The sequence below is a fragment of the Pristiophorus japonicus genome, chromosome 1, assembly GCF_044704955.1.
Source record: "Pristiophorus japonicus isolate sPriJap1 chromosome 1, sPriJap1.hap1, whole genome shotgun sequence".
In the NCBI taxonomy this organism is placed as follows: domain Eukaryota; kingdom Metazoa; phylum Chordata; class Chondrichthyes; family Pristiophoridae; genus Pristiophorus; species Pristiophorus japonicus.
Genome location: NC_091977.1, coordinates 86578332 through 86599599, shown reverse-complemented (window position 1 = coordinate 86599599; position 21268 = coordinate 86578332). Strand labels below are relative to the sequence as shown.

Here is a 21268-nt window from a genome sequence, read left to right as displayed (position 1 = left end):
ATGTTGTGGTCAACCATATCAAAGGCTACAGACAGATCAAGAAGGATGAGGAGGGATAGTTCACCGCAGTCACAGTCATATCGGATATCAATTGGGACTTAGGGAAGGGCCGTTTCAGTACTGTGCCGGGGCGGAAACCCAAGTTGAGGGGTTCAAACATGCAGTGTGGCATGAAAGTGGGTTGAAAAATGGGCATGGATTCAGAATTAGGATTCTGCTGATCAAGAACAGCTGCAGTACTGCTTGATAGCCTTTGAGCCAGAGAACTCTAAGCCTTTGTGCAATCGTAACAACTTGCACTTATATAGCACCTTTAACCCAGTAAAGCATCCCAAGGTGCTATGTAGAAAAAATAATCAGCATAAAAGGCTAAAAATTGACAAAGAAGGAGAGATTGAAGTGTTGACTGAAAGATGGGTTTTAAGAAAGCAGGATGTTCAGAACAACGGGATAACATTCAGAAAGAACTGCAGAAACATGACAACTGAGCAGATCAATCACAAATGGTGCTCAATATTGAAAAATATATGGGGAGTGCAGCAAATACACGTTCAAGGAAAACGACAACCGCAGATCCATTAGTCTTGCTTCAATTCCATGTAAATAATGCAGTTCATTATAAGTACAGGATTATCTGCACAGCAACAGTAAGAGATAGGAATGTCATGAATACAAATTAACAAATTAAATTCTAGCATCAGTGCAGTCTCAATGTCATTTCTTAAAAATATCTGGTTCACTTTTCGCACAATACTAAACTCTGGCAACAGTGTCATACAAAGTGCGCGTTTCAAACCTAAATTGCCCTTTAACAGTAGCTGCAACTCTAATGACTAATTATTCTGACCCCACAAATAACAAATCCTTTTCCACAGAAAAGCAAACACTTACTGCAAGATCACCAGAGATGTTTGCCCCAGCAAGGATACCAGTTGCAGCAGGGAAGAAAATAGCAAAGACCGAGAAGAAACCTTCTCCTTCACGAAAATCAGGCCCAAAGTTTTCAGAAAATATTTCACCTGAAATAAAAATTTAAAGATTGTAATTATTCCTTTACAACAAGGTCGTTTTATCATAGTATTTCAAGGTGTGAAGTTGCCATGCCAATACGATTTGGGTTTTCAATACAGATTTAGGATTTGAAATGCCCTGGCTTAAATATATTCAAAGACCCAGCCTCCACAGCTCCCTGGGGTTGAGAATCCAAAGATTCACGACCCTCAGAGAAGAAATTCCTCTTCATTTCTGTCTTAAATGGGCGACCCCTTATTCTGAAACTATGCCCCCTCATTCTAGATTCCTCCATGAGGGGAAACATCCTCTTTGCATCTACCCTGTCAAGCCCCGTTAGAATCTTATGTTTCAATAAGATCACCTCTCATTCTTCTAAACTCCAATGAGTATAGGCCCAACCTGCTCAGCTTTTCTTCATCTGACAACCCTTCATCTCAGGAATCAACTTCATGAACCTTCTCTGAACTACTTCCAATGCAAGTATGTCCTTCCTTAAATAAGGAGACCAAAACTGTACACAGTACTCCAGGTGTGGTCTTACTAACGCCCAGTATAGTTGGAGCAGGACTCCCCTGCTTTTTATACTCCATCCCTCTTGCAATAAAGGCCAACATCAACATTCCATTTGCCTTCCTGATGACTTGCTGTACCTGCATACTAAATGTTTGTGTTTCATGTACAAGAACCCTCAGATCCCTCTGTACTGCAGCATTTTGTAATCTCTCCCCATTTAAATAGTAATTTGCTTTTTATTTTTTCTGCCGAAGTGGATACCCTCAAATTTTCCCACATTATATTCCATCTCCCAAATTTTTGCCCACTCACTGGGGTCAATTGTCGGGCCGCGCCTAGAACGGCGCAGCCCCGACATCAATGCCAGTTTTTCGCGCCCAAAAGCGCGACAAAAACTTACACAGCAATTCTCGGCCTCCCTGCAGGTCCCTCGGAGCGGCGCGCAGAGATCAGCGGGGGGCGGAGCCACTGCATTGCGCCGATTCTGGAAGTGCAGGGAGATGGGGCTAACTTAGATCCGACGACGTGGTGCCTGCAGCCCTGCGCGTGCGCGTTGCAGCGCGCGCACACGCGCAGGAGGTCACAAACATTGGCACTCGGCCATTTTTAAAGGAACTTGAAGAAAAATGCTGATTTGTTTTGTGGACCTCTGGAAAGGCTTGGGATTGAATCTTGGTGATTTTTTGTGCCTGAAGGAGTGCTTTTAGCAGCACTGTTGAAGAAATCACCTGCTGAAATCAGTGAGTGCTGCTTTTTGCTGCTAAACTTCCAGAACAAGTGCTGCATAAGTGCATGCAAAATAAGGACTGTGTGTTTTGAAAAATCAGAGTGTCAATTCAATACAGCAATGGAACAACATCCACCAAGAACAAAGAATTTCTTGCATGAGGAAGTGGAGATATTAGTCAACGACATTGAGCAGAGATGGCAAGGGCTGGATACCAGCAACAGAGGTCACATAAAAGTGCCACCCAAAGAAAAGAAGAAACGCTGGAACCAAGTTGCAGAAGATTACTGCGCAGTGATGCATACCAGGAGATCTGGAAGCCAGTGTAAAAAGAAATGGCATGACCTTGGTCAAGTAGTTAGTGTAAGTAATATTTTAATTTTTTAATGGAATTGTAATTGTAAATGTGACTATCTGTATGTCCCACCCTGCAAAAAGACGCACTCTAAAAAGTTATATTTTAATCTTTGCAGGAGAAACTGGCCCACAACAAAAGGGAAAGAACTCGAACAGGAGGAAGCCCGCCAAATCTGCATCCACTGACACCCTTGGAACAGAGGGTAGCTGCTATGATGAGTCGTACATGGAGAAAAACAATCAGTACAGCACAAGCTGGGCCCACACGCGAGGAAGAGGGCAAGTCCTGAAAATGCATCGTGGCCCTTCAAATCAGCCTGCTGCCTGGCCTGCTATGTGTGAGAGTACTCATGCCACCCATCCTTCCCCCTCCTTTGCTGTTAAACATTTGACTGTTCTGATATATTTTGCAGAACATGATGATGATGATGATGATGTCAACCCTGAAGATCCTGAAGAACCAGTAGAACCAGATGCGGACGATCCAGACTGGATACTGGTGGCGATGACTGAAATGTCAACAGGGAAGACCTTCCAAATTAATATTTATGAGCCCACATTAAGGGGCATCAGAGTTTCAACCCCTTGCATAGGTTCTGGTTCCACCTTCCATGATTTTGATTCCGACGTTGCGGGTCCCAGTGGTGCTGGTGATATAATGGAGCAGTTTACACCCATTCACCCACCGTCCCAGCCCTCGCCTCTCACTCCAGTACTGCCGTCTGGAACACCGAGCATCCCACCGTCCCAGTGTAGTGGTGCCGCAAGACAGACCCAGGCAGAGGAGAAGGAGATTGGAGAGACACTCTCCTGAGATGCAGCATGCAACGGATGCGGCTCAGGTTGTGGCATTGGGTATGGAGACCAATGAGCTTACCCGATCACTCATTGGTAGCCTCAGTGCAGTGGGTGAAGAGGTGATGGTACTGACGGGAGAAATAGCAGTAATGACACAGGAAATTAGGGAGGGAATGTCCGAGGGAGTGTAGTCGACGGCACAGGCAGTGAGGGCATGCAAGTGTCGGCACAGGTCCTCATGGAGATAGTTGCTGCAATAAGGGCACACAGCCCAGCCAATCAAATGACACCCCCATGAAGAAGTGAACATTCACGGAGATGTGGATGAGACATGGTTGCAGCCTTTCTTTGCTGCTTTGTTCTTGTTCTTGATGTAGCTGTAGTAGTGTTTTTCAAATTGAAATTGTTTTGTAAATTTTGTAACTTTACAACTTATAAGTGATGAGGGTTTTTAAGTGATCTTAATGTAAATGCTCTCACATTTTGTATCTTAATTAATTTTACACCTAAAAAGTGATCCTGAAGTTTAAGTGATCTTAAGGTGGTAAGATTTTTCACATTGAAATTGTTTTGTAACTTTACAAGTTTTTAAGTGATCTTCAAGAGTCATTAAAAAGTAAAGTTTGATACGACAAATATTTTAGTACAGTGACGTTAACTTTTCAATAAAATATTTCATTAAAACTGAATCATGTTCGATTAACACAACACAACACAGGAATAACTCCAAAAAATAAACATGTCGCTGAGCCCTCAGGCATCAATAATTGAAGCGTTCACGGATGAGCTGCTGGCGCAGGGCTCGAGCAATCGTTAAAGGAGCACGATGGCCGGCTCTCCTCCGACCTCGTGCTCCGGCATCAGGCACTTGTATGCTTTCCTGATCATCGTCATCATCCTCTGCTCTTCCAAATTACTATCAGGCACTGGCCGCTCATACAAACATAGAAAATATGTGCAGGAGTAGGCCATTTGGCCCTTCGAGCCTGCGCCACCATTCAATAAGATCATGGCCGATCATTCCCTCAGTACCCCTTTCCTGCTTTCTCTCCATACCCCTTGATTGCTTTAGCCGTAAGGGCCGTATCTAACTCCCTCTTTAATATATCCAATGAACTGGCATCAACAACTCTTTGCGGTAGGGAATTCCACAGGTTAACAACTCTGAGTGAAGAAGTTTCTCCTCATCTCAGTCCGAAATGGTATACCCCTTATCCGAAGAATGCGTCCCCTGGTCCTGGACTTCCCTAACATCGGGAACATTCTTCCCGCATCTAACCTGTACACTCTCATCAGAATTTTATATGTTTCTATGAGATCCCCTCTCTTCCTTCTAAACTCCAATGTATAAAGGCCCAGTTGATCCAGTCTCTCCTCATATGTCAGTTCTGCCATCCCGGGAATCAGTCTGGTGAACCTTCGCTGCACTCCCTCAATAGCAAGAACTTCCTTCCTCAAATTAGACGACCAAAACTGAACACAATATTCCAGGTGAGGCCTCACCAAGGCCCTATACAACTGCAGTAAGACTGCACCTAGACTCAAATCCCCTAGCTATAAAGGCCAACATACCATTTGCCTTCTTCATCACCTGCTGTACCTGCATGCCAACTTTTAACGACTGATGAACCATGACACCCAGGTCTCGTTGCACCTCCCCCTTTCCTAATCTGCCGCCATTCAGATAATATTCTGCCTTCGTGTTTTTGCCACCAAAGTGGATGACCTCACATTTATCCACATTATATTGTATCTTCCATGCATTTGCCCACTCACCTAACCTGTCCAAGTCACCTTGCAGCCTTTTAGCATCCTCCTCACAGCTCACACCACCAGAGTTTAGTGTCATCTGCAAACTTGGAGATATTACACTCAATTCCTTCATCTAAATCATTGATGTATATTGTAAAGAGCTGGGGTCCCAGCACGGAGCACTCCACTAGTCACTGCCTGCCATTCTGAAAAGGATCCGTTTATCCCGACTCTCTGCTTCCTGTCTGCCAACCAGTTCTCCATCCACGTTAGTACATTACCCCCAATAACATGTGCTTTGATTTTGCACACCAATCTCTTGTGTGGGACCTTATCAAAAGCCTTTTGAAAGTCCAAATACACCACATCCACTGGTTCTCCCTTGTCCACTCTACTAGTTACATACTCAAAAACACTCCAGAAGATTTGTCAAGCATGATGTCCCTTTCATAAATCCATGCTGACTTGGATCAATCCTGTCACTGCTTTCCAAATGTGCTGCTATTTCATCTTTAATAATTGATTCCAACATTTTCCCCACTACTGATGTCAGGCTAACTGGTCTATAATTACCCGTTTTCTCTCTCCCTCCTTTTTTAAACAGTGGTGTTACATTAGCTACCCTCCAATCCATAGGAACTCATCCAGAGTCGATAAGACTGTTGGAAAATGATCACCAATGTGATCCACTATTTCTATGGCCACTTCCTTAAGTACTCTGGGATGCAGACTATCAGGCCCCGGGGATTTATCGGACTTCAATGCCATTAATTTCCCCAAAACAATTTCCCGCGTTATAAGGATATCCTTCAGTTCCTCCTTCTCACTAGACCCTCGGTCCCCTAGTAGTTCCAGAAAGTTATTTATGTCTTCCTTCGTGAAAACAGAACCAAAGTCTTTGTTTAACTGATCCGCCATTTCTTTGTTCCCCATTATAAATTCACCTGAATCTGACTGCAAGGGACAACGTTTGATTTCACTAATCTTTTTCTCTTCACATATCTGAAGAAGCTTTTGCAGTCCGTTTTTATGTTGCCAGCACGCTGCCTCTCATACTCTATTTCCCCCCCCTTAATAAAACCCTTTGTGTTCCTCTGCTGTATTACAAAATTCTTCCAGTCCTCAGTTTTTCTGTCCAATTTATATGCCTCTTCCTTGGATTTAACACTAGCCTTAATTTCCCTTGTTAGCCACGGTTGAGCCACCTTCCCTGTTTTATTTTTACTCCAGACAGGGATGTACAATTGGGTCTTCTGGTTCCACTACCAGCTCTTGCTGCCTCATGATGGCTAAGTTATGCAGCATGCAGCACACAACAGTGAAGTGGCTGACAATCTGAGGAGAGTATTGCAAGTGGCCTCCGGAATGGTCCAGCCATCGGAAACACTTTCAATATGCCAATGGTCCTCTCAATGATGCTGCACGTTGCAGTGTGCCATGTTGTATTGACGGTTCGCTTCCGTCCGTGTCACACGTAGGGGCTTCATGAGCCAAGTGGCAAGGCCGTACCCTTTGTCTCCCAGTAGCCAGCACTGCCCGTCTAGCTGCTGCTCAAACATGTCAGATAGAACGCTGTCGCGTAGGATGAACGCATCATGAGTGCTGCCAGGGTATCGCGCATTGACTGACATGATGCGCAGCTTGTCGTCACACACGAGCTGCACATTAATGGAGTGGAAACCTTTTCTATTCCTGTACAGCTCGGAATCCTCCACGGGTGCTCGCAAGGCGATGTGGGTACAATGAATGCAGCCCTGTACCTTTGGGAAGCCAGCAATCCTGAAGAAGCCCACAGCCCTCTCATGGATCGCTTGTGCGGTCATTGGGAAATTGATAGTCATTCCTTCGCGCATAAAGTGCAGCTGTGATCTGGTAAACGCAGGCATGTATTGCACGGTGAGAGATGGCGCACACATCTCCTGTTGTAGCCTGAAACGATCCCGAGGCAAAGGCGGCAAGTGCAGCTGTTACCTTCACTTCAACAGACAAGGCAGTTGGGCGTTCTGCTTCTGGGCTGCAAATCTGCTCTCAGCATATCACAGATCTCAACGACAACTTCTCTGTGGAAACACAGCCTTTTGACACAATCAGCCTCGCTCATGTCCGGGTACGAACGCCTGGCTCGATATTGCCAACGTGGATAAGGTCTCCTGCCCATCAGCCTATGGGCTATGGCGTTCCTGGTGCGGTGAGCTCTAATCAATTCTCTCCTATGCAATGAATTGCTGCCGAACCATTGCATAATCCGTGGCGTTGACAATGCAGCACCCATACTTGAATTATAAATGTAACTTTTAAATTGGCTGGCTGGCTCTCCCTCCCGGTGCTTTGCATGCCTACCCAGTCTCCTGGCCGAAAGACCTGCAGCCGATAAAAATAAATTCACAGCTGTGGAGGCTGCTGCGTTGTGTGTGTGTGGCCCCAACCGTGTCCCTCCCCTGTCCCCTGGCCGAATGGCCTCAGCCTCCTCCACAGCTCAAAGGCTGCTTGCTGTCTCTTCGGCTGCCGTCAAGTCACTGATGCTGCCCCGGTCTCCGACATGGAAGGAAGGCCTGCCTGAAGCACTGCAGCTCGAAGGCTGCTACTGCTTCACACAGGTTAGAATATTCAATATTTTTTAATTTGCTTTATTTATAATTTTTATTCAGGATAGCTCTTTATTTGTATAAGTGACACTGTTGAATGCTTGTAGAATTTAATTACTTTCCCCCACCCCTCTGCCTGATTTGTAACCTACGCCTGATTTATAAGTGTAGGTATGGTTTTTCTGAGCGTACAAAAATCTACGCTTACTCCATTCTAAGTTAGTTTGGAGTAAGTTTTCGCTGCCTAAACTTGCAAAACTGGCGTAAGTGGCTGGACACGCCCCCTTTTGGAAAAAAAATCTGTTCCAAAATGAAACTGTTCTAACTGACGAGAACTGGAACAAACTAAATGCCAAGAATTGCAATTTCTAAGATATTCCATTCTAAACTCTAACAAAAATAGGAGCAACTCAGGCCGAAACTTGACCCCACTGAGCCTATCTATATCACTTTGGAGGATTCTTTACGGCCTCCTCACAACTTGCTTTCCCAGCTATCTTTGTATCACCAGTAAATTTGGCTATGTTACACTCGGTCCCTTCATCCAAGTCATGAATATAAATTGTAAATAGTTGAGGCCCCAGCACTGATCCCTGTGACACCCCACTAGTTACAGTTTGCCAACCTGAAAATTACCCATTTATCCCGACTCTCTGTTTTCTGTTAGTCAATTCCCTATCCACGCTAATATATTACCCCCAACCCAGTGAGCTCTTATCTTGTGCAGTAACCTTTTATGTGGCATCTTATTGAATGCTTTCTGGAAATCCAAATACACATACACGACATCTAAAGGCACGATATAAATCCAAGTCTTTTTCTTTCTTTTAATAGAAAAGGAATACTGTTTTCCCTTGCAAGGCACTTGGAGAGCTACTGGACAAATTGTTACATGGTCATGTATCGAACAATTTTAACTCTCAGGAAATAGACATGTAAAATACACAGTAACTCCATGCACTTTGTTTGCACCTGGAAAAAAAAACAAGAATCTGCCATGGGCTGCATAAACAGCACTCCCTCGACTACCTGGCTGGCTATGAACGAACCAGCCATTTGCATAGAAAGGGAGAAAAAAAATAACCAATTTCAATCAGCTGAGTGAACTCGCATTTTAGCAATTTCAGGTGATTTATAGGGGTGGGTGTTGCTCCACGATAACGATAACCCTGGCTCCGATCATTGACTGCACTGAGCATTGTGTTGTCTTGGGGAAATCAGCAAGTAGATTGAAAGCTCACCATTCTGACACTGGTTTTCTGCCTTGTGATTTGTTAAACTAGATGATTGTTGCAATATCATGGGGCAGAAACTACAATCCTACAGATCTTGGGACTTGGACCCAGAACTTTCCTTGAGTCACCACTTTCCATTAGGTCGACGGCCTAATATTGGTTGAAGAGTGAGTCTGGATTGCAATTAAAAAGGCAAAGTGACCTTACCACGTGTGCAACAGTTAAGGTCCTGCAGTACAGGGATAGGAATTAAACCTGGTCACTGCAAATTGTCAGGCAACGTTCAGATTACACAATACAGGACCTAGTCTCACGTTCATACACCCACATCTGTGGGCCATCAGTACCAGGCAAGAAGAAATATCAATATTTATACTTTTTGGGAGTCAAAAGAGATTCCTTTAACGAAAAATAATCCGAAATAATATTGTCACGTTTCAGGATTTTATCATTTTTCCTTCACAGAAAAGATTCTGGGATTGGTTTATGTATAGGAGTTTTAAAACAAAGTGAATTCACACAGGTGTAAAAAAAAATAAGGGTTAATTCTCTCATCAAAGGGCCTAAAGCTAGGAAGGGTTCTGTTTATTTTGAGAACAGATGTTTTCAAAGCTGCACCTCGAGAAGAAATTATGAAATAGTGGTTTTATTGACAGGCTTACTGGAAAATGACTAAAGGGAAGGAAATCAGATTCACAGCCCTCCACTGGCTGGGAACAAAGATTTTAAAAAAGGACAAAGGGACACATGGGCAGTCGTGAGGTTTGAAATCAAGAGACTGAGGATATAGGTCTGAGGCCTGAAATGAAAGCATGTTGTTTATTATTCCTCCCCGCCCCCCCTCCCCGCCCCCACCGCCTCATTTTGCGAGACTGGAGATTAAGTAAGTGTAATTTACTTTGAATGTTACTCGATGTTCATTTGTTGTCTACATAATAAAAAGGAGCTTAACAATAAGTATCTGGCCTCGTCTCACCAACCCATTTCAGTCTGTCTTCAGAAAGAATGAACTGCCAGAGTACAAATGCAAAAGATGCTACATCTAGTTAAAATCATAAGGATCCTCCTAGTTTTACACCCCCAGATTACTCCATTGTATCATTAGTTATCAGGCAGTACAGGCACACTGCTGAATGCAAGATACTCAGACCATTTACAGAATGATCAAGGCCAACCTGAAACTTGTAACGTCCATTTTGGACCACCAGTGAATATGCTATAGGATGCATTGCTAGGAAAAGATTAGCATTCTTTTATTTTTAAAAAGTAGCATGTGAATCTAGGCCAACACGCCATTGCAGCAGATCTAAGTGTCAGAGGTGCCGTCTTTTGGAGGAGACATTAAACGGGGGTCCCTTCTGCCCTCAGGTGGACACAACAGATCCAATGGCACTAAATTAAAGAGAAACAGGGCAGTTATCCACAAAGTTCTGATCAATATTTAATCCCTCAATCAACATCACTAAAACTGATTGTCTGGCCATCATCACATTGCTGCTTGTGGGAGCTTGTTTTGTGTAATTTGGCTGCCGCACTTCCTACATTGCAACAGTGACTACACTTCAAAAGTGTAGTCAGAATGAAACAGTTAACTCAGAGACCATGGTCCAGAACTTAAAGAAGGGTAACTTTGAAGGTATGAGGCGTGAATTGGCTAGGATAGATTGGCGAATGATACTGAAGGGGTTGACTGTGGATGGGGAATTGCAGACATTTAGAGACCGCATGGATGAACTACAACAATTGTACATTCCTGTCTGGCGTAAAAATAAAAAAGGGAAGGTGGCTCAACCGTGGCTATCAAGGGAAATCAGGGATAGTATTAAAGCCAAGGAAGTGGCATACAAATTGGCCAGAAACAGTAGCGAACCCAGGGACTGGGAGAAATTTAGAACTCAGCAGAGAAGGACAAAGGGTTTGATTAGGGCAGGGAAAATGGAGTACGAGAAGAAGCTTGCAGGGAACATTAAGGCAGATTGCAAAAGTTTCTATAGGTATGTAAAGAGAAAAAAGTTAGTAAAGACAAACGTAGGTCCACTGCAGTCAGAATCAGGGGAAGTCATAACGGGGAACAAAGAAATGGCAGACCAATTGAACAAGTACTTTGGTTCGGTATTCACTAAGGAGGACACCAACAACCTTCCGGATATAAAAGGGGTCAGAGGGTCCAGTAAGGAGGAGGAACTGAGGAAAATCTTTATTAGTCGGGAAATTGTGTTGGGGAAATTGATGGGATTGAAGGCCGATAAATCTCCAGGACCTGATGGACTGCATCCCAGAGTACTTAAGGAGGTGGCCCTAGAAATAGCGGATGCATTGACAGTCATTTTCCAACATTCCATTGACTCTGGATCAGTTCCCATCGACTGGAGGGTAGCCAATGTAACCCCACTTTTTAAAAAAGGAGAGAGAGAGAAAACAGGGAATTATAGACCGGTCAGCCTGACCTCAGTAGTGGGTAAAATGATGGAATCAATTATTAAGGATGTCATAAGCAGTGCATTTGGAAAATGGTGACATGATAGGTCCAAGTCAGCATGGATTTGTGAAAGGGAAATCATGCTTGATAAACCTTCTGGAATTTTTTGAGGATGTTTCCAATAAAGTGGACTAGGGAGAACCAGTTGATGTGGTATATTTGGACTTTCAGAAGGCTTTCGACAAGATCCCACACAAGAGATTAATGTGCAAAGTTAAAGCACATGGGATTGGGGGTAGTGTGCTGACGTGGATTGAGAACTGGTTGGCAGACAGGAAGCAAAGAGTAGGAGTAAATGGGTACTTTTCAGAATGGCAGGCAGTGACTAGTGGGGTACCACAAGGTTCTGTGCTGGGGCCCCAGCTGTTTACATTGTACATTAATGATTTAGACGAGGGGATTAAATGTAGTATCTCCAAATTTGCGGATGACACTAAGTTAGGTGGCAGTGTGAGCTGCGAGGAGGATGCTATGAGGCTGCAGAGTGACTTGGATAGGTTAGGTGAGTGGGAAAATGCATGGCAGATGAAGTATAATGTGGATAAATGTGAAGTTATCCACTTTGGTGGTAAAAACAGAGAGACAGACTATTATCTGAATGGTGACAGATTAGGAAAAGGGGAGGTGCAACGAGACCTGGGTGTCATGGTACATCAGTCATTGAAGGTTGGCATGCAGGTGCAGCAGGCGGTTAAGAAAGCAAATGGCATGTTGACCTTCATAGCGAAGGGATTTGAGTACAGGGGCAGGGAGTTTTTGCTACAGTTGTACAGGGCCTTGGTGAGGCCACACCTGGAGTATTGTGTACAGTTTTGATCTCCTAACTTGAGGAAGGACATTCTTGCTATTGAGGGAGTGCAGCGAAGATTCACCAGACTGATTCCCGGGATGGCGGGACTGACCTATCAAGAAAGATTGGATCAACTGGGCTTGTATTCACTGGAGTTCAGAAGAATGAAAGGGGACCTCATAGAAACGTTTAAAATTCTGACGGGTTTAGACATGTTAGATGCAGGAAGAATGTCCCCGATGTTGGGGAAGTCCAGAACCAGGGGTCACAGTCTAAGGATAAGGGGTAAGCCATTTAGGACCGAGATGAGGAGAAACTTCTTCACCCAGAGAGTGGTGAAACTGTGGAATCTCTACCACAGAAAGTAGTTGAGGCCAATTCACTAAATATATTCAAAAGGGAGCTAGTTGAAGTCCTTACTACTTGGGGGATCAAGGGGTATGGCGAGAAAGCAAGAATGGGGTACTGAAGTTGCATGTTCAGCCATGAACTCATTGAATGGCGGTGCAGGCTAGAAGGGCTGAATGGCCTACTCCTGCACCTATTTTCTATGTTTCTATTTCATTGGCTGTAAAGCGCTTTAGGACGTCTTGGGGTCGTGAAAGTCACTATATAAATACAAGTCTCTTTCTTTCCATCAAGAGTTATGTGAGGGATGAAAGGCAACACTAGTACAGCCAGCTGCAGTGTAACAATCCTGCACTATGGATAAGTGGAGTTGTAGTTCCCCCCACCACAGGAAAATGGCATATGTAACAAAACTCAGAAGCTGAATTGATGGGGTGGGAAAGAAAGAGAGATGTGAATAATTAAGTGCTGATCCAGTTTTGTTTCAATACACTCTGTCCCCTAGATTCTAGAATGGTCTCCGCGGATTGGAAGGTAGCAAAAGTAACACCGAATATTCAAAAAAGGAGGGGGGGAAACAGGGAACTACAGACCAGTTAGCCTGATATTATTAGTAGGGAAAATGCTAGAAAATATTAGGGATGTGGTAACAGGACACTTAGAAAATCATATTTAAGTCCCCAGAGTTACAGAATCATAGAATGGTTACAGCACAGAAGGAGGCCATTCAGCCAGTGCCAGATTTTGTTATATGTTGGATATCAAGTTTGACAAATCTATTAAGAGTTTTTCGAGTTTGTAACTAGCAGGGTAGATAAGGGCTGTCGTGTATTTGGAATTTTTTTTTTTAAAAAGCATTTGATAAGGTGCCACACAAGAGGTTATTACACAAAATTAGCGCTCATGGGATTGGGGACAAAATATTCATATGGATTGAGGATTGGTTAACGGTCAGAAAACAGATAGTAGGAATAAACGGGCCATTTCCGGATTGGAAGGATGCAACTAGTGGGGTATCGCAAGGATCAGTGCTTCGGCCTCCGCTATTTACAATCTATATTAATGACTTAGATGAGGAGACAGGGTGTAAAGTATCCAAGTTTGCTGACGATACAAAGCTAGGTGGGAATATAAGTTGTGAGGAGGATGCAAAGAGATACAGATCGGCTAAGTGAATGGGCAAGAACACGGTAGATAGTGTGGAGAAATGTGAAGTTATCCACTTTGGTAGGAAAAATAGAAAAGCAGAGTATTTTTTTTAAATGGAGAGATTGGTAAATGTTGATATTCAGAGGGACTTTAGTATCCTTGTACATGAATCACAGAAAGTTAACATGCAGGTACAGCAAGCAATTAGGAAAGCAAATGGTAAGTTAGCCTTTATTACAAAAGGATTGGGGCAGAAGAGTAAAGAAGTCTGACTGTAATTATATGGGGCTTTGGTGACACCACGCCTGGAGTAGTGTACTATTTTGGTCTCCTACCCAACAAAGGATATACTTGCCTTCGAGGGAGTGCAACAAAGGTTCACTCGATGGATTGCCAAGATGTGGAGGGGGGTGGGGGAGGCGGAATTGTCTTATGAGAATAGATTGAGCAGACTAGGCCTGCACTCCCTAGAGTTTAGAAGAATGAGAGGTGATCTAATTGAAACATAAAATTATTAAGGGGCTTGACAGGGCAGATATTGGGAGGATGTTTCCCCTGATTGGAGAGTCGAGAACTAGGGGTCACAGTCTCAGAATTGGGTGTCGGCCATTTAGGACTGAGACGAGGAGAAATGTCTTCACTAATAGGGCTGTAAATCTTTGGAATTCTCTACCCCAGAGGGCTGTGGATGCTCAGTCGTTGAATACATTCAAGTCAGAGATCGATAGATTTTTGAATACTGAGGGAACCAATGGATACAGGGATAGTGCGGGAAAGTGGCATTGAGGTAAAACATCATCCATGATCTTATTGAATGGCGGAGCAGGTTCGAAGGGCTGAATGGCCTACTCCTGCTCCTATTTCTTACGTTCAATATATACAGCCTATATAAAAATCCTGTCTGGAGCTTCATTTGGGAGAAATTGAAAACATTTCTAGTCACTGCTTACTTACATTTTCTCAACCGTCTGCATTATGCAGGCATAAGTGCTCCCAGCGGACAAGAGGCAATGCCTACTTGGAAAGAGGGGCCTGCCCCAGTTGCCGAGAATACCACAGGATGTTGAGTAGGTCCCCGTTCAGAGTTTTGCTCAGATACAGCTCCCCAGGAGGGGCCAGAATTTGAATTGACTGGCAGTGAACAGCAATACAGAGCAGGTAAGTGCCAGATTTGATTCACAATCCGTGTCAAAGTAGCTGATCTCAGCTGGGATGTAGGAGAACTACAATTAGCTCAGTGAAGAGGAAAGAAAAGGTCAGAATTTCTATTTCTGAATGCAATGTGTGCAGATCAGGTGACAACAGAATGAGGCACGGCTGAGACGCTCCCTGTATTTGTGCAGCTTGTGAACCATCAAGGCTTACACACGAACAATGACGACTTGGCCAAAACATAGAAGGGAGTGAACTGACAAGGGGAGTCAAAACATATATATAGAAATGTTATAGAAATGTCTATGACAATTGCAAGCAATCGTCAAGCAGAGAATTGAGGATGTGGTCACAACAAGCCCTTTGTATATGGACAAGTGAACAGTCACCTTGAGTATGGTGTAACCATTTCTTAAAGAGGGCAGTATCCTCATGTGGTTTTTCTCTCTTCTCTCCTGTTTAGTAGCATGTGGAGAATGATGGAAGAGGAAAAAATACTTCCTAATTCAAATAGGATTTATGGCTTAGCTCACTGTTTATCCTCTCGAAATAAAATACCTGTGTTTTTGCCTCCACTGGCTTGACAATAAACCGACCAAACTCAGTTGAGTTGGAGTGACAGGTGTGTGCCATATACTCATGTGGTTGACATTCAATGGCTTCTACAGCTCATGCTACAAGCCTGTCTTTTCTTTCAGGCAGTTGTGCAATAGAAAAATGCTCGACAAGAACACAGACATCACAGTTGTTTTTAAAAGCATTAGTCAATCAGAACCAGGATGTCATAATAATCTTTTCCTGTCAACAGTTTAAGCGTCAGTGAGGACTGCAGTATGTGACCCCACCAAAATGAGGAAATGTGAGATGCAAGGTAGTAATTATACACTGCAGTAAATGGGGGTAGGGAAAAACAAAAAAAGCAAAGGCAAGAAAAGAAACAATTCTGAACTGACAATACTTGACTAGAAGCAAAAAGAGACTTAAAAAACATGGAATTGCAGAGGGACAGCAGAGACACTAATGAAGCTTAGGAGAAACCAAAACAAAATGCATACAGAACTGAGCTAACCAATAAACAGAAATTAAAAACACACCAGACTCAACTATCTGATCCACAGAAAGGAAGTTACCAAGACTGGGGAGGAATGATAAGAAGAAAATAAAACAAAGTTGGACATCAGTACGCCAAAGTTCAGAAACATAGAAAGTAGGTGCAGGAGTAGGCCATTCGGCCCTTCGAGCCTGCACCACCATTCAATATGATCATGGCTGATCATGCAACTTCAGTACCCCATTTCTGCTTTCTCTCCATACCCTTTGATCCCTTTAGCCGTAAAGGCCACATTTAACTCACTTTTGAATATATCTAACGAACTGGCCTCAACAACTTTCTGTGGTAGAGAATTCCACAGGTTCACAATTCTCTGAGTGAAGAAGTTTCTCCTCGTCTCGGTCCTAAATGGCTTACCCCTTATCCTTAGACTGTGACCCCTGGTTCTGGACTTCCCCAACATCGGGAACATTCTTCCTGCATCTAACCTGTCCAATCCCGTCAGAATTTTACATGTTTCTATGAGATCCCCTAAATTCCAGTGAATATAAGCCTAGTCGATCCAGTCTTTCTTCATATGTCAGTCCTGCCATCCCGGGAATCAGTCTGGTGAACCTTCGCTACACTCCCTCAATAGCAAGAATGTCCTTCCTCAGATTAGGAGACCAAAACTGCATACAATACTCAAGGTGTGGTCTCACCAAGACCCTGTACAACTGCAGTAAGACCTCCCTGCTCCTATACTCAAACCCCCTTGCTATGAAGGCCAACATGTCATTTGCTTTCTTTACTGCCTGCTGTACCTGCACGTCTACCTTCAATGACTGATGTACCATGACACCCAGATCTCATTGCACCTCCCCTTTTAATAATCTGTCACCATACAGATAATAAACCGCCTTCCTGTTTTTGCCACCAAAGTGGATAACCTCACACTTATCCACATTATACTGCATCTGCCATGCATTTGCCCATTTACCTAACCTGTCCAAGTCCCCCTGCAGCCTCCTAGCATCCTCCTTGCAGCTCGCACTGCCACCCAGCTTAGTATCATCTGCAAACTTCCCTCGTCCAAATCATTAATGTATATTGTAAATAGCTAGGGTCCTAGCACTGAACCCTACGGAAACGCACTAGTCACTGCCTGCCACTCTGAAAAGGACCCGTTTATTCCTACTCTTTGCTTCCTGTCTGCCAACGAGTTCTCTATCCATGTCAATACATTACCCCCAATACCATGTGCCTTAATTTTGCACACTAATCTCTTGTGTGGGACCTTGTCAAAAGCTTTTTGAAAGTCCAAATACACCACATCCACTGTTATCCACTCTACTAGTTACATCCTCAAAAAACTCCAGAAGATTTGTCAAGCATGATTTCCCTTCATAAATCCATGCTGACTTGGACCGATCCTGTCACTGCTTTCCAAATGCACTGCTATTTTATCTTTAATAATTGATTCCAGCATTTTTCCCACCATCGATGTCAGGCTAACCAGTCTATGATTCCCTGTTTTCTCTCCCCCTCCTTTTTTAAAAAGTGGGGTTACATTAGCAATCCTCCAATCCATAGGAACTGAATCAGAGTCCATAGAATGTTGGAAAATGATCACCAATGCATCTACTATTTCTAGGGCCACTTCCTTAAGTACTCTGGGATGCAGACCATCAGGCCCTGGGGATTTAATCGGCCTTCAGTCCCTTCAATTTTCCCAACTAATAAGGATTTCCCTCAGTTCCCCCTCCTCGGTAGACCCTTGGTCCCCTAGTATTTTCGAGAGGTTATTCGTGTCTTCCTTAGTGAAGACAGAACCAAATTAGTCTGCCATTTCCTTGTTCCCTATTATGAATTCCCCTGATTCTGATTACAAGGGACCTACATTAGTCTTCACTAATCTTTATCTCTTCACATATCTATAGTAACTTTTGCAGTCAGTTTTTATATTCCCTGCAAGCTTACTCTCATACTCTTTCTAATTAAACCCTTAGTCCTCCTCTGCTGAATTCTAAATTTCTCCTAGTCTTCAGGTTTGCTGCTTTTTCTGGCCAATTTATATGCCTCTTCCTCGGATTTAACACTTTCCCTAATTTCCCTTGTTAGCCACGGTTGAGCTACCTTCCCTTTTTTATTGCTACGCCACACAGGGATGTGCAATTGTTGTAGTTCATCCATGTGATATTTAAATGTCTGCCATTGCCTATCCACCATCAACCCTTTAAGTATCATTCTCCAGTCCATCCTAGCCAATTCACGTCTCATACCATCGAAGTTTCTTTTCTTTAAGTTCAGGACCCTAGTCTCTGAATTAACTGTTTCTCTCTCCATCTTAATGAAGAATTCTACCATATTATGGTCACTCTTCCCCCAAGGGGCCACGCACGACCAGATTGCTAATTAATCCCCTCTCGTTACACAAGACTCAGTCTAGGATGGCCTGCTCTCCAGCTGGTTTCTCGACATATTGGTCTAGAAAACCATCCCTTATACACTCCAGGAAATCCCCCTCCAGAGTGTTGCTACCAGTTTGGTTAGCCCAATCAATATGCAGGTTAAAGTCACCCATGATAACTGCTGTACCCTTATTGCATGCAACCCTAATTTCCTGTTTGATGCCATCCCCAACCTCCCTACAACAGTTTGGTGGTCTGTACACAACTCCCACTAAGGTTTTCTGCCCTTTGGTGTTTCGCAGCTCTACCCATATAGATTCCACATCATCCACACTAATGTCCTTCCTTACTATTGCGTTAATCTCCTCTTTAACCAGTAACGCTACCCCACCTCCTTTTCCTTCCTGTCTGTCCTTCATGAATATTGAATACCCCTGGATGTTGAGTTTCCAGCCTTGGTTAACTTGGAGCCATGTCTCCATAATCCCAATGACATCATATCCATTAACAGCTATCTGCGTAGTCAATTCATCCACCTTATTGCATTGCATTGCATTGCATTGCATTGAGACTCAGGGCCCAAGTTTCGGGTGGAGTTGCTCCAATTTTCTTGGAGCAACTAGTTTAGTTTGGAGTATCTTAGAAATCGCAATTCTCGGCACTTAGTTTGCTCCAGTTCTAGTCAGTTAGTTTAGGTTTGTTTTAGTTCAGGTATTTTTTTTCCAAAAGGGGGCGTGTCCAGCCACTTAGGCCTGTTTTGCAAGTTTCAGCAGCGAAAAGTTACTCCATTCTCAGTTAGTTTGGAGTAAGTGTCCACTTTTGTAAGTTCTGAAAAACTTTACCGAGAGTTAAGTTCAGTGCAGGCACAGCCAGAGACGAGGGGTGGGAAGCATTAAACACAAAGGACACATCACAACATCACAACGGGGGTGGGGGGGGGGGGGAGGGGAGTTTGAGGATTTTCCAAAGCACTAAACATCTTCACAACATTAAAGAAGCAAAGTACATTTAAAGCACTAAGCACTAAACGAAGCACAAAAAGTAATAAGCAATTAATTAATAAAAAATAGAAGGAACCGTGCACCTGAAGTACCAAGGCCAAATAAGCAACCAATCAATAATAAAAAATAGAAGTCCTATCTTTATGTGAAGGGAAGGTGTTTCTGTCAGTGTCTCTCTCTTCAGTGAGGGGGGTGGGGAATGGGGAGGATGGGGGAGGCTGAACGAAGGCTGAAAGTGGGAGGCTGGATGGAGGCTGAACAAATGATTACTGTAATATGCAATTCTGAAAACCTTCAAACTGAATGACATTTCCTTTGACGAGCAACGAAAAATCTACATCGTCTGCATTATCTTGTTGCAGTCACTGTATTCTCCTGCATATTAATGACTTTTTGTACGAGTATAAATGAAGGAAACCTTTGGCAGTAGGAAATAACTGAACCATCAGCTCCAATTTTCACACTGGGTTCAAACTAGATTACTCCTGATATGATTCAAATATTCTGCAGTTTTAACTGTTTCAATGCCAGGTTTGAAGAAATATTTATCACAAATGCAATTTACCCAACTTCCATTTCAGGAAATCGCCTGACAAAGAAACTTCCACAAATTGAAGTCACACACAAATATCTCAACTTCCCCCAATGCAAACACACTGAGAAGCAAGGTTTCTGACTAAAGAGACACCTACAGGAGTGGAAGTCACTGGAAATATAGGGGTCTCCCTCTATCACCTGCACTCTGCAGTATACACACCCCAGGCTCAGATGACCAATGGCATTGGAACACAAACCCCCCCCACCCCCCGCCACAAAAAATGTGGATCCATGAATAATCTGGGTTGAGGAAGCCAGTTTCATTGAAGTAAAAATATAGCTAACCGGTTCAGTACAGTTCCACCAATATCCAATGGGTCTCTGCATTCCACCGTTAATATAGAAACATAGAAAATAGGTGCAGGAGTAGGCCATTCGGCCCTTCTAGCCTGCACCGCCATTCAATGAGTTCATGGCTGAACATGCAACTTCAGTACCCCATTCCTGCTTTCTCACCATACCCCTTGATTCCCCTAGTAGTAAGGACTTCATCTAACTCCTTTTTGAATATATTTAGTGAATTGGCCTCAACAACTTTCTGTGGTAGAGAATTCCACAGGTTCACCACTCTCTGGGTGAAGAAATTCCTCCTCATCTCGGTCCTAAATGGCTTCCCCCTTATCCTTAGACTGTGTCCCCTGGTTCTGGACTTCCCCAACATTGGGAACATTCTTCCTGCATCTAACCTGTCTAACCCCGTCAGAATTTTAAACGTTTCTATGAGGTCCCCTCTCATTCTTCTGAACTCCAGTGAATACAAGCCCAGTTGATCCAGTCTTTCTTGATAGGTCAGTCCCGCCATCCCGGGAATCAGTCTGGTGAACCTTCGCGGCACTCCCTCAATAGCAAGAATGTCCTTCCTCAGGTTAGGAGACCAAAACTGTACACAATACTCCAGGTGTGGCCTCACCAAGGCCCTGTACAATTGTAGCAACACCTCCCTGCCCCTGTACTCTAATCCCCTCGCTATGAAGGCCAACATGCCATTTGCTTTCCTAACCGCCTGCTGCACCTGCATGCCAATCTTCAATGACTGATGTACCATGACACCCAGGTCTCTTTGCACCTCCCCTTTTCCTAATCTGTCACCATTCAGATAATAGTCTGTCTCTCTGTTTTTACCACCAAAGTGGATAACCTCACATTTATCCACATTATACTTCATCTGCCATGCATTTGCCCACTCACCTAACCTATCCAAGTCGCTCTGCAGCCTCATAGCATCCTCCTCGCAGCTCAACTGCCACCCAACTTAGTGTCATCCGTAAATTTGGAGATACTACATTTAATCCCCTCGTCTAAATCATTAACGTACAGTGTAAACAGCTGG

At 43.7% G+C, this 21268-nt stretch overlaps 1 protein-coding gene across 3 annotated transcripts in view; it reads right to left on the bottom strand.

Moving 5' to 3' along the window:
- The window catches only part of slc12a2 (solute carrier family 12 member 2), a 257401-nt gene that overhangs the window by 125286 nt on the left and 110847 nt on the right, over nucleotides 1-21268 (bottom strand). For all 3 annotated transcript variants that reach the window (XM_070881565.1, XM_070881575.1, XM_070881585.1), the window contains exon 8: nucleotides 892-1019. In XM_070881565.1, coding sequence (XP_070737666.1) covers nucleotides 892-1019 — 128 coding nt within the window. The remainder of the gene's footprint in view (nucleotides 1-891; nucleotides 1020-21268) is intronic.